The 14,244-nt window shown below is 49.5% G+C and overlaps 1 protein-coding gene across 16 annotated transcripts in view; it reads right to left on the reverse strand.

Annotated features, from left to right (window-relative positions):
* The window catches only part of CHST15 (carbohydrate sulfotransferase 15), a 79,696-nt gene that overhangs the window by 19,451 nt on the left and 46,001 nt on the right, over positions 1 to 14,244 (reverse strand). For all 16 annotated transcript variants that reach the window (XM_058544221.1, XM_058544218.1, XM_058544217.1 and 13 more), the window contains 2 exons: positions 12,839 to 12,985; positions 9,643 to 9,799 (listed from right to left, as the gene is read on the reverse strand). In XM_058544221.1, coding sequence (XP_058400204.1) covers positions 9,643 to 9,799; positions 12,839 to 12,985 — 304 coding nt within the window. The remainder of the gene's footprint in view (positions 1 to 9,642; positions 9,800 to 12,838; positions 12,986 to 14,244) is intronic.

A 14,244-nucleotide genomic window follows, 5' to 3' on the forward strand; every position in this document is an offset into this window, starting at 1 on the left:
TGGTCACAGAGGGCTGCCTCTCCCCAGGCCCTGTGCTAGGGACTGTGTGAATATCCTCCTTCCATGCTCACAGCCAACCTACGAGATACACGCTGACTGTCGTCACTCCGCCTTACAGAGCTTCTCAAGGTCTCGAGGCCCAGGAAGTTTCAGGGCTGGGGTCCAAACACACTCAGGTCAGCCTGACCCCAAAGCCCACTGACCCAGCAGGACATGGCTCCTGACCTCAGAGTTTAGGCATGGAGGCAAACCAACGTCTGACTAGAACAGAGTGGGAGCCATCTGAGCTGACGGTTTTGGGGTTTTGTTTGTTTTGAAGTTTTTATTGTTTTAGGTGCAGAGTGATTTGGAAGCAAAAGTCAATTCCGTCAGAGAACTACTTAATAAGTCACAGGAGACTGAAAAGCAATTAAGACATGTAATAGCACAGTAAACAAACACTCAGGATAAACAGGAGGAACTTCATTGTCACAATCAGGAAATGCAAACCTGTCCATGGAGCATGGCGTTGGGCATCTAGAAAACTACAGCCACAACAACAAGTGTCCGGGTATTTGTCGTAATGCCAGTACTCACTGCATGATCTTCTGTTGCTTGGATACGCTAATATTCATTGGTTCTTGTGATAGCTCATTTGATTTTAAGAGTTTTAGTTCTTAAATGAGGATTTGCTTGTTTACTGGCCGTCCTTCTACATGGAGCGTCTACAAATTCTAGCTCAAACGTCACTAGTTCGGTGAGACCGCTCCCTGTAACTATTTTCTCCTCCTTTGTGATGTTTTTGTTCACCCCGCTTTTAAATTGAGATGTAATCCACATACCATAAAATTCACTCTTTTAAAGCGAACAATTCAGTAGGTTTTAGTATGCACAAAGCTGAGCAACCACCACCACTATCTAATTCCAGGACACTTTCATCAACGCAAAAGTGACTGTTGGTTTTGACCCGTCAGTTCCCAGAGGGGCGCACGTCAGAAGTCACTAAGAGCCCCGAGCCCAAAAGGCACACGAGAGCACAAGCTTCAGGGTCAGGTTCAACCCAGTCAACACAGTCTGGGAAGCCGTGAGCTGTGCCATCTCTCCCAGTTACTGCTGCATGCGTCGGACGTCTCAGAGAGCCGTGCTCTGAGAAGAGAGCCGGGGCAGATGCAAGAGTGGGGGGACGGCTGGGAGCAGCTGACCACACTCCCGGGCTGCTCACCCAGGCAGCGCGGCCCCGATTTCCCTGTGGTCCTGGAGCGCCCGCCAGCCGGCTTCTCAATGACACACATGTGAACAGTCACATTTCCTCAACCAGGAGACCCCAGGAGGTGGGCACATTCATGTCTTCCAAGTCACCCCCTCCCACGACAGCACAAGGTTCTGCAGCCATCTGCAGGGTCGCAATACGTGTGAATACAGATACGGAAGCCAGAGAGCCTCTCATTACTCTCCATCTGCCAGCACCCAGATTCGAATTGCTGATCAACAACTTCCCATCCTCTGATTATGGTGCCATCGATAACGATTATATACATATTTCCTACAAAGAAACAAAGCCCATTTAACACAGCTGGGAAGGAGGCCCTTTGTCTGCCTGAATCACGAAATGAATATTTCATCACGGAGAGCAACGAAGTAGGCCAGGCCAGGCCACCTCGTGTGGAAGCAGCGTCTAAAGTCACCTTAGGCTGTACACCTGGGTGACACTGATGAGGCTCATCTTCTGCCAGATGGGAACATCCAGGTTTGGGCCTAAAAATGTCCACTGGATGCAAAGCTTCCGTTTGCTGGGGCCATTGGGGTGGGGTCTTCTCTTCCCCTTGAGCACGGGCGGGGTTCTGGGTCCACCTTTGTTTCTTCCAGAACATCCGATCATGGATCTTGGTAAATGTTCATGGAACGAAGGTAGAACCCTCAGAGACAATGCCAAACATCCCTCTTATCTACGAGCCCAGTACGGTCTACAAAGCACTTTCTCACGATTCCCCAGTGATCCGGCTAGCAGATATCCCTACAGGTGAGATAAGGAAGGCGCAGAGAGGATCAGTAGGCTACCCTGGTTAAGGCAGCGGCAAAGCCAGGCCTAGGTCCCAGCGTGCGGGACCTCCCTGCAGAGCGATGGCCACTGCCCACCACAGCTGGCCGCAAGGTGACATGTGCTGCCCCCTCCTTTCAACTCACCGACCTCACTCACCAGCCCAGCACCCTTGCTGGGAGAGGCTCCTGAACTCCACCTGGCGGCCCCCAGTCCACTCTGAGTGTCCTCCCGATCTGGGCCCGGCGACCCACAGGCCCCCTTATGATGTCTGCAGACTGAGAAACAACCGGCTCTTCTCCCCAGAGAGCCTTGCCACACAGAACCGCCCTTTGCAAACAATTCCATGTGGGAATACGCAGGACTGCCAATGGCTTTGTAAACATGTCCCAAAAAAATAAACTGTGAAACACTTGGAAATTTTCAGCATGACGGTTTCCTCCCACCAATAACAAGATGTGTCCCTCACCAGGTGGTTACTACGGAACGGCCTTCACAGAACCCCTCACAAGGCCCGAGCTGTCCCGGCCTGGGCACGGCCAGCTCTCCTCCTGCTGGAAGGTCTGAGGCCAAACCTTGCCCTTGGGTGGCTCACAGTTCAGCCCCATGAAAGGGACTCCATGCCACCTTTAGGGCCCATAAAAAGGTGTGTCAATGACACCTAGACAGGCAGCTTCTGAGCAGTAAAATGCCTGAATTCACCAGGAAATTAATAGGCAGCTTAGAGACATTCCACTACAGTCCTCCTCAGGGCTACTGCTTGTAATTCTTAATCCTCCAGAGTCTTCAAGAGAGAAAAGGAAGAGTGGGAGCTGCAGGGACGGAGGGTGGATGCGAAATCGACTTGTGGCTGTTGTCGTGGCCTTTATACTCCAATGGCCTTTCTCCCCACTCCATCTCTTGCCCAGAGGGGAGTTCTCCTAACTTCCCTTCGAGATAGTTTATATTAATAATTAATGCACCCATGCTGAGGAACAGCTTCTAATGCTCACGCAAATCTCTCAAAGAGAAAACACTGCACGACACTGGAGTGCCAGCTCTCCCCCTCTGCCCAAGAACATGCCTACGGCACCAAATCGGTGCTGCCAGTGGCCTTGAGAGGTCGGCCTGTTTGGAGAAGGTGCCAGGGCAGGCTGAGTAGCAAGACACGCTCGTCTCAGGTAGGAGGTCTGCAGCAATCCAAAAGCATCAGGCCGCCTCAGCTCCCTGCTCTGGGTGGGGTCGGCATCTTTCTCTTGCTGATGTGGAGATAAGTGATGAGCTGAGTTCAGACCTAGAGGACCCCACAAAGACTGGGGTCGCTAATGCTTACAGCTTTGCAAAAGTGGGGAGTCATCCTGCTGATGGCTCACAGTCTAGTCTCTCCCGGAAACTCCCTTCGGCTGAAAAGACCTCCCCACCCAAGTTAAGCCTCCCCAGGACAGACCACAGCCAATGGCTGGGGGGTGGGAGACGCCTCACTGAAGGGCTGTCCCAGCTCCAGAGCCCCCTGTGGGGTCAGCTGAGACCTCTGTTGTGACTGCATCACAGCCCAAGCCCTCCCTCTGCTGCCCTGCCCGTGCCCCTCACAGGGCTGTGCCAGAGCACTCCCTATAAACCCTGCCAACGAACCACCGTCTCAGAGTCTGCACCTCGATAACTGACCTATGACGAGGTGGAAGCCTGGCTCCTCAGTCAGACTGACACGGGATCGAATCCCAGTCTGGCCACTTACAAACCAGGTGACTGCGGAAGGTGACGTAACCCCACCAAGCCCACACGCCTCACCTATGAACCCATGACCACACCCTCTCACCTGCTCACAAAGCTCTGAGGAGGCAAGGCCTGGAAAGGGCTTAGCACAGAGCCAGGCTGAGTACGTGCTTGGTTAATGCTAGGTCACTTAACTGAGGGCTGTCCCCACCCCCTCGACTCCAGGAGGGCAGATGGGAAGGATTTTACTCTCCAATGTCTGTACCGCATCTGGCACATCAATGGTGCTCAATAAATATTTAGTGAGCGAGCAAATGAGTGCTCAGTTTGGTTACCGTTATTATTTGCTACTACTGCAACCTAATAATAATGGCTAACAAATACATAACATTTTCCATCTGTCCAGCATTGTTGAAGTACGTTACATATATTAAGTCATTTAATTCTCACAACCACAAGGTAGGACTCTTTTCCTCCATTTCACTGATGAGGACATGAGGCAGAGAAGTTAAGTAATTTGCCCAAGGTCACACAGCAAGTGAGTGGCAGAGCTGGGGTTCAAATGCATACCGTCTGGTCCCCCAAGGCTGTGTCTCTATCACCACCTTCTTGGTTCACTGCTCACCACCCATACAGCCCACCACCCACTCTACAGATGGAGTGAAATCCAGGAAACCGGACTCCCGTCCAAAGGGTTAGCCCCGTTGATAACTCTCTGTTGGAATGACCGACTGCATATATATAGACACATTTCATTACGAGCTTCGTTCCTGCCGTTCCTAGTTTATTGTCATAAATAGATCAATTATTTAACCAGTCCACTGGGTTGTTAAATCAGTTTATACAAGCAGATGAAGAAAATTCCTCAGGTTCCCAGGCTCAAGGTGTTTGGGTCAAAATCAAATTCTCACTCTTAACTGAGCTGAGTTCTCCTTCCCTTTTGACTCATCATCATAAACGTGAAAACCAATCGCTCCTGTGGTGGTAGTTTCTGCACATTGCATTAAGTCTACGTGCAGAATTAAAACCAAAATTCAGAGAGGATAAAATCCTTAACAGATGGTGCATGACCCCTCTCCAAATGGCCCCTGAATGAACTACGATGGAGGGGTCAGCACCTTCCAGCCATTTTTCACATTCATGGGGGCCGTAACTGCCTCTGAATTAAGAGCCAAACTCCATCAACCATCTCACAAATGAGGAGGCAGGAGGCTAATGTGAGACACATTGAAAAGAACAGTCTTTTCCACTTAAAAATCTAATTAAATGAAGAAAAATTCTGCTTGCAATTGGTGGATTCTTTTTAATTAACTGGGGCAATTCAGCCTAGGAATGCTTCACTTGAGTTTTAAATTGTCATTATCTCTTACATAGAGAAACGGGCAACAAGAATTCTTGGCTGGCCCTTTTGGCCGCAAGAACCCTCCCATTCACTTTCCGCTGTTCCTCTCTTCTCCAGAAAAATAAATGGACATCTTCACATCTTTCTAGTGATGGATTTGGTTTTGCTTACAACTCCAGCATTTTCAAATCTCTACTTTTGATCAATTACAGAAATAAAGGCTAAATATGAATCTAAAACTAGAAACAAAAGTTTCTCCCTGCTCCTCTCCAAGCCAATTTGCAGAAGGAAAAGAATGATTCAGTGGAATCCCATTGGCAGCAAGCAACCCAGGGACTCTCCCACTTGCAGAAGTGCAAGGTCACGGAATGACTGAAGTGGGCTAATGGCCCAGGATCCACTTGGGCTCTGAGTGTTTGTTTCTTCAACAGTGACCTAAACACCCAATATTTATCATTCTTTCTGCTGGGATGGGGAACGAGCCAGCCACTTCAGATAGGCCATGAGTCACGGGTTTCAAAAAAGAAGAAATTCCTATTGTTACATGTTTTTATAAATGTTTAAAAAGCGATGAAACAGCTGCTGCTGTCAGTAACCCACACAGAAAATACTCACAGAAACACACTCCACTATGCGTGTGGAGGCTCTGCCAGCAGACACGGTACCACACGGGCAGTTACTCCTCTTCTGACTGTAAGGCCCCGGTTTCCTAGAGGACTAGCGACTGGAACAGAGAGCAGGTATGGTAGGTAACTTCTAAGATGGTCCCCATGATCCCCGCTCCTTGGTATTCATGCCTTCTAATCTCATGGTAGGTAACTTCTAAGATGGTCCCCATGATCCCCGCTCCTTGGTATTCACGCCTTCTAATCTCCTCCCCTTGAGTGTGGCCTAGCCTTGTGACTTGCTTCTAACCGATAAAATATGGCAAAGGTGACGGGCTGTCACTTTCATGATCAGATTACAAAAGATTGAGACTTCCGACTCAGTAGCAGACTCTCTCCTTTGCTGGTTTTGATGAAACAAGCAGCCATGTTGGTGAGGCCCAGCGGTCAGGTACTGAGGACAGCCTCTAGCCAATGGCCTGCAAAGAACAGAGGCCATCCTTCCAACAGCCCTTGAGGAACTGAATTCTGCCAATGACCACCTGAGCTTAGACGCAGATCCTTCCCCAGTCAAGCTTTCGGATGAGGCCCCACCCTGGTGACACCTTGACTGCAGCCTTGGAAGAGACCCTGAAGCAGAGGACCCAGTACAGCTGTGCCAGGTTCTGACCCACAGAAACTGTGAGATAGTTAGTGTGCTTTTCCAAGCTGCTAAGTTTCTGGGTCATTTGTTATGCAGCTGTGGATGACTAATGCAGTAGGCAACCCCACCACTGGGTTAGCTTCCTGATGCAGGCTGAGCCATGGCAACCTGCCCCTCTCCTCCTCGGCACCATTATATTCTTCATGACAGAGTCAATGCTTCGCTCCTCTGATGAAGTCCCAACTCCCAGAGGGCAGGCACCGGGTCCCCTTCATTGTCCACTGATGTGTGTATGCTCAGCACCCAGCACAGTGCCTGACATGTGGTCAGGGCTCAATAAACATTTCAATTCATGAACCATTTTTGTTAAGTTGAGGACCAGGAAGGCAAGAAACCTTCACTTTCAGTTCCTAGTATAAATAGAGTATTTGTTCTTAAACGAAAAGAAAACATGATGACTCCTCGGGGTGGCCATCTTGTGGCCTGGGGGCCTTCTTAAGGAAGGCACACTTCGGGCTGAGTCTGAGAGGTTAGTTGGGCAGGTCCTCCTTCTGGCTCAGCTGTCTGAACCTGGACAGCACGACGACCCTCCCTGTTCAAAGGCTCCCCTTTCTGGAGCTCACGTCCTCAGAGGTGAAATCAGAACTGCAGGGAGAAAGGGTCACAGCCAGGGAAGCTGGCTCTGCTCTCCAACAAGAGAACACACAGTCTTTACCTTTGTGCTCTCCGTTCTCCCTGCTCAGAATGCTTCTGCCCCTTGACTACCTTCCCTCTTTGTTTACTTGGCCAACTTTTACTCATCCTTTAAAACCCAGCCCAGCCTCAGCTCCTCCAGAACAGCCTTTCTGGACGCCCCCACTAGGAGCCCTCTCCCTCTTCTGTGCCACATCTCACCCTCCCTCTCTGCTGTTGCTGAATCTGCAGACCAGAACAACCATGGCCATGCCTGTCTCCTGGACCAACCATGAGCTCCTGCTCCCCCACGGCCTAGAACAAGGCTGGCACACAGGGAGCCAAGCCCAGACACAGACTGTCCCCACCTCTCTGTGCCCAGGGTGACAAAAGGCAGCAGTTTTGACGCTCTTGGCCTTCTGAAGTTGAGGTACAGTGTGACCTTCCTCAGAATGAGGAACTAGGGCGATGTGACAGGAAGACAGACAGTGAGCAGAAAGCACACCCCTGAGAGAGTTCCGACTCTGTGAACCGCAGCTGGGGGAAGCCGGGGGAGGGAGGCAGAGCAGCTGTGAAAACACCTGAGTGGGCGGCAAAGGGTCATTTAGTCACCAGGCCTTTCCTTTCAAGGCTAGCAGTTATGTAATCATGTCTACACAAGAGAACCACTGATTTGTGTCAACTGTTCTCGAACGCAGGGGACCAGCCCACTCCATGAGCAGGAGGGCCAAGTTCCTGCCTCCGAAGGGTAGGAAGGAGCAGGTAGGACATGGCGAGCTACTCCGAGGTCAGGGGCTGCCCAGCACCTGAATGGACAGACCCCTGAGCACGGAGGATGTACAAAGGGCAGAATAAAACGATCTGAGGCATATAGACGTGCCAGATGGTGCTGCCAGGGGTGGACAGGCAGCGAGGAGCATCCAGTCCTCCTCCAACCAGGTCACAGTTAGAGCAGCAGGGGCCATTCTGAGAACCCCCAAGAGGGCCGTGGAGACACATTCCGGGCAGGACTATAAGGCATGTCCTTCTGGGGGCACAATGCAAAGTGTAAGAAGCAAGATGTACTCACACAGCTGTGTACACACACACGTGCGCGCGCTCACTACACTTATCTGCATAGATAAGCAGTCTGGAAGAAAATACACCAAAATATAAATAATAGTTATCTGGGTGGAAATTATAGATATTCTTTAAAAAGTTTTCTAATGTATTTTCCAAAATTTCCACAATAACCATGTCTTATTGTTATCACTGGCAAGGGGGCCAGGAATGCACGCCAGCCCAGGAAGAAATCAGGGTATATGAGGGTGCTAGGGCTGCTGTAACGAATCACCACAAACTGGGGGCATATAACAACTACTCACTTGCAGTTCTGAGAGCTAGACACCTGAATCCAGGTGTCAGCAGGGTCGGTTCCCTCTGGGGGTCCTGAGGGAGGACCTGTCCCCTGCCTCTCCCTGCTGGCGGTCGCTGGCCATCCCAGGCGTTGTTGCCTGGCTTTTGGCAGCATCACTCCAGCCTCTGCCTCCATCAGCACATGGTGTTCTCCCTGTGTCTGCGTGTCTCTGTGTCCAAACTTCCTCTTCTCATAAGGACACCAGCCATTGGATTAGGGCCCACCCTACTCCAATATGACCTCATCTTAACTTGAGTCCATCTGCAAAGACCCTATTTCCAAACAAGGTCACATTCACATGTACGGCGGGGGTATTAGAACTTCAACATATCTTTTTGGGGGTCTTAATTCAACCCATAACAAGAGGCAGTTAGCCTAGAGAAAAATAAGACACAGAAGGCCATGGCTGCTGCCTTCAATATCCAGTAGGCTCTCCCCTTTCAGAAGGGATAGACTTGGTCTGCGGAGCTCCATGGGGAAGAAACAGGTGCAAAGCGTGGACGGTCCCAAAAGACAGACTTGGTCTCAAAATAGGAAGAATGCTCTCAAAGAGCTGTCCTGAGCTGGACTGGCCAACCTGAGTGGGAAACTCCCACCCAAGGGTCCTGGACCAGACTGGGGGCCTCGTATCTCTGATGTGGTGGTACTGGTCAGGGGGGCGCACTGGACTAAATGACTTTAAGATCCTGGCAGCTCTGAGATTCTGTCACCCACACAGACACCACCAATAGTGTAAGCATCGCCCAGCACTGGCCCAGCCACCCCCACACTGTTCAATATCACGCTAGCTCTGCCCCATCCATACTGGGCAACCCCCCTGCTCTTTAAGACAAAGCGGCTGTGTCCGTCATTTTTCTTCCTTTTGGTCTCTCAGGAAAAGCTGGAGCCTGCACATTTAGAACTGACAATATAAAAGCATGAATCAAGTCAGGAGACAAGGAATTCTAGGAGTTAAACCCTACGGAGAAACTCAACACCCCTAATTCCAGGGGGGTCTCTTGTGCCCTGACAGACCCCAAAGAGCAGTCCCATGTCCCCAGGTCAAACTGGTCAGAGGCTGAAGGCCCACAGGGTCAGAATGGCAAAGAAAACAATCCACAATTTGTTTAGACACAGTGAAGATTGCCCCAACGATAACATTTACATAAGAAATAGCAGTAACATTGCAAGTTAAGCTTGTTTATTTAAAAGGCAAAATCTTGCTTGTGATGCGAAGACTGTTCTTCAAAACCGCCTTTTCTCCCCCTGCCCAAAACAAAAGTCTAAACCACTCACCTTTCCACAGGGTCCCTGAGCATGACAATCAGTTTTGCGTCTGGCTGGAAGGCGTGGATGAAGTCCTGGGTCAGAAACGGCGGCTCGCCATCAGTGCTATTGTCATAGAAGAACGCCCAGGCGTTGTTATCCCACATGGTGGAGGCGCTGGCCTCCCCTGGAAACGGAAAACACTGTAAATGAGCAGAGCTGAGTTAGGGCTCACGCAGAGCGGCCTGTGGTAGGGGCCACACTTGGCTCTGATGCCTTCCCCTTACAGAGCCGTCAGTGAGCGTGCTGATCCACCACGCTGGCAGACGGGACTCCAGGAAGAGGAGTCTGGCAACCACCCTCTGCTGCACTGACACCCCATACAAAAGGACCTCCATCTGGAAATCAAGGTGGTCCATACAACACTGAGCATCCCTCTTCCTCCTGGCGCCCCTCTCCAGGACGTGCAAAAAAAGCTCTCTCAGCATCTGGCCTCCCAATTTCATAATATTTAACTTTGCTCATGACACATAGCTCTGTGGCATTTTAAGGGCCCACTGAGAACGTACTAGATAGTTTCCTCCAAAAAGCATCAGGGATAAAGGAATAGCTTGAGGAAGTTGATCCTCATTAAGAAACTAGATGCAATCTGCACCAGTCTTTCCTTGAAATCACAAGGGTTAGTCCGAACGAGAGGAAGGTTTTGCGGGAAGGCTCACAGGACCTCAGTCTCAGGTTCTGTGTCCTGGACTCCCACCCACCCCACTGCCCTGCACACATCTGGTGTCCACTCAGCACTGATGGGGACCAGGACGTTGGTTCTAGCCCCTGTTTCATCACAGTCTGCATGAACGAAGGATGAAAATGTTACACATACATCTAGGACAGGGGTAAGGCCAAGACACAGACACGTCAACATTTCTTTCTCAGATAACTGAACTAATTCTCTTTCTTTTTTTTTTAAGACAGTCTTCAGAGATTTAGACAAAAAGGCAAATCAATCAATTATACAATCAATTTCTCGACATTTTACACGGGAGTATATAATACATCTCAAAGTCACTTATTCGGGGAAAATATGAGCCAAAAGACCAAGTCTCTTTGATCAGTGATGGGCACAGCACACTAATGCAGTGAGGTAGCAGGGCCCTACTTACTCTGTTGAATGCACAATCATGCCCAGGTGAGCGTTTCTGTGCTGGACTTTCTTTCTTTCTTTTTTTATTAAGAGATAATACCATAGAATACAGAAAAGACAAGTCAATCAGAAATCCTTTAAAAATTCTATACACAATGAATAAGGGAATGTTAGGACAAGGGAAGTATCTAAAACCAAACTGGCACAAATTCTGTCAAATCTCATAAATGAACTCATTCTAAAAAACAGAAGCACTTGTCCATCTACCCATCAATCCATCCATCCTTCCTTCAATCATCCTTCATCCATCATCCATCCATCCAGAAAGCATTCATTTGGTGTCTAACACGTGCATGGCATTGTGCTTGGCCTTAGGGATAGATGAAGGAAACAAGACGGACCATCCACTCCCCTCTCAGACCTTACAATCTAGGGGAAGACCAACAGTTCAATAAACAGTCAGAGCCCCACGTGAGCACTTTGACTGGCAGAGCAGGGGGCCAAGAAAGCAGAGGCAGGGACCTGTCAGCATGTCTAGAGCCCCAGCCCCAGAGAACCCAGCCACTGGAGTCCCGAGTGACTCCAGCCGTTAGCCCAGACCACTGAGGAAAGGCCCTCATGGACCCGTTGGCTGAGATGAAGAGAGACCCTTATCCTTCTACCATGGATCTGACTGGAGGAAGGTAAAGCAGAGCAAAAACACATATTAGGGCTGAGAGGAGCCGGGAACGGAGCTGGTTCCAGGAGCTCATTTTACAGATGTGCAGACTGAGTTCAGGATCACGAAGACTGCCTTGTCGCTTGGCACAGAGCCAGGTGGAGGCGTGGGCAGGACTAGATGCCAGTTCTCCACCTGCCTCTCCGCTTCCACAAAACTCACCAAACTCCGCTCTAGGTAAATGTCAGAGCAGTAAATGTATTCTTTGTTTTTCCTTTTTAAATCTAAAAGTAAGTAAAATCAGGAAACCAAACTAAGGCTTTCCTTTTTTATTCATTATCTTAGGCTCCATTTCCTGGCCCTAGGATGCATGTTTTTAGCTCTTTCATAAGAACATGAGATATTCCCAGCGGCACACGGTGTGGGAGTCACAGTCAAATATTAATTAGACTCGTGATTTGAGGTGTTTGGGCCCAAGGCTGCAAGAAAATAGCTAGTAGCCAATTCACACTGGAAGGGGAATATGATCTCATCTGGCTCCCAGGACTTGATTTCTTTGAGGTTAAAAAAAAAAAAGAAGAAATAAATCAGGGGTTAGGCATGTAAGCCTGTCCCCTTGAACATGAGGGACATGTTCTTTCAAATGGTTGATTACAACTCCTCTTAGTCACTAGTAGATTCATTGAATTTGGAGAATCAAAATCTAATAGATTTAGGAAAATAAAAAAATAGATTGCTGCCTCGGGTAACTAATTTAAGTAAAATATGTGATTAGGTTTCTCTCTTTCAGAAGGTGTATGTGGATCAACGCCTTCTCCTAAACTGAATCCAATACAAAGAGCAAATAGATATGTTTTTTATAAAACATTCTTGTGAATTAAAAAGAAATGATTATTAATCAAACCATTTCATTTTGAATATCTAAAGGCATTAGGTTGACAAGGGCTAGGCTTTTTCAACAGCAATTAGTCACCAACGATGTGTCAGGGCATCTATTTCAGGAGAAGCTGCCTCCATCTTCACAGGGTCCCAGTGGCCCAGGATTACAAAAGCCCCATGTGTTAAATCGATGACTAGTCGGTTAATTGCATTTATGATCCTCATCCAAACTTAGATTGGTATATCACGAAAAGAAGTCAAGTAGGCAAACTTAATTTAAATAAAAACAAAGAAATGGCAACTTTTTAAAAAAGCCACTTCAGCTGTGCTGGAGTCTCCATGGAACTAGAAAGTCTACTAAACATTTCTGCTTTATAGAAATTGTACAAGCAATACGAACGTTTTACGTAGGGGTAAGAGTGACGGCCAGGGGGACGTGCTTGCTCAACAGCCGAGGGCAGGCATCACAGAACTGTTCCACAGCTAGAGCAAAGCGGCGTGTGGCCCAGGGCAGGAGCGGGGCCCTCTTGGGAGCTACACAGAAGCCGTACCAATAACGATTCTATTCATCTTGCTCTGCTCCTTTGCAGAGCCGGCCTGCAGGCCTTGATGAATCTCGTGTGCGGCCAGGTCAAACAGGTCCAGATAATCTTCCACAGGGTAGCGGTCCCTCAGCCCATCTCTCAGGCGGACGATTCCTATGAGAACCAAGAAGCAGGCGTTACTGAGGACAAAGCTACCACTGCTGGGGTGGTGGCCTCCTGGGGAGTGACCAGAGAGGGATGGAGAGGCCCAGGGGCCCACCGGCAGCAGCCATGGCTCCCCTCAGTCAGCTGCAGAAGGGGGCAACAGTGGGAGGGGCGTCTGTGAACCGGCTGCCCCTTTTAGCCCATGTGCACTTCAAGGCGTGGAAGACACCACCATTCAGCTGCACAATGGTGGCTTCGAGGACAGCACACCCGTTCAAGAACTATAAATGTGTCTGCTTGGAGGGCCGGAGAGTTTAGGGCTGGCTAACATGTGTACCAGGTGAGACCCTGACGTGGCAGCACTGGCATCCGGGATGCACACACTATAGTACAGAAAAGACAGGTTTTATCTGAGGTTCTATCTCCCGGCCTATTTGATCAAGCAGCTGGTTTGTATGCCCAAACAACAAGGGAAATTAATGTTGCACAGATGCTTGGGTTGAACTCACTAGTTGTTCTAGTGTTAGCCACATGCAGTCTAAATTTGCCCCTTACCTTAAAAGTGGGTACATTTCCCCTGCAAATGTACCAACAACACTCTCCCAAACCACAGCTACCAAGGTTAAAGTGGAAAGTGGACCGAGAACATCAATGGGCCAAACAGCAAGAGGTTCAAGGTGACACGGACACTAGATTCCAGAGGCATGCCCTGTGCTGCCCTCCTCCCTGCTGATGGGAACCTGGTTTTCATCAGGGAAAATGGTGTGCCATGTAGGAAGAGCACCCAACAAATGACAGAAACGTGAGACTCTGGCTCCCACAGCCGCCACTGCCAAACCACAGAGACCCATTACACTTCTGTCGTTCACTCCAGGAGGCACATCAGAAGGATTAGGTCAAACGTTTGTCAGGAAACACATTAAGTGTTGGTCTAAACTTAGGTTCTACAAAGGAAAACTTGTAAGAATCCCTTCTAAGCAACCTGCGTCCTTTACTCAGAAAACGCCCTCGAGGCCCGCCTGGCCTGTGGCATTAGTCACCCCTGAGCTCCAGTGACCAAACGTCTCCTGGCAGAAGAGGAAAGGTTAAGGAGAGGAAACAGTGACCCGAGGGCCACAGGGTGGCTGGGGCTGGGCATGGGAGGGACGGGCAGCGTCCACGGTCAAGCCCGTGGGAAAAAGGTGCTGCCAGCAGGGTCACCAGAACTCTCTCTGTGTGTTTCCATTTTGACCCCATGAAGCAGACGGAGCAGGTCGGAGAAAACAAGG

Source organism: Diceros bicornis, chromosome 6, assembly GCF_020826845.1.
Source record: "Diceros bicornis minor isolate mBicDic1 chromosome 6, mDicBic1.mat.cur, whole genome shotgun sequence".
In the NCBI taxonomy this organism is placed as follows: domain Eukaryota; kingdom Metazoa; phylum Chordata; class Mammalia; order Perissodactyla; family Rhinocerotidae; genus Diceros; species Diceros bicornis.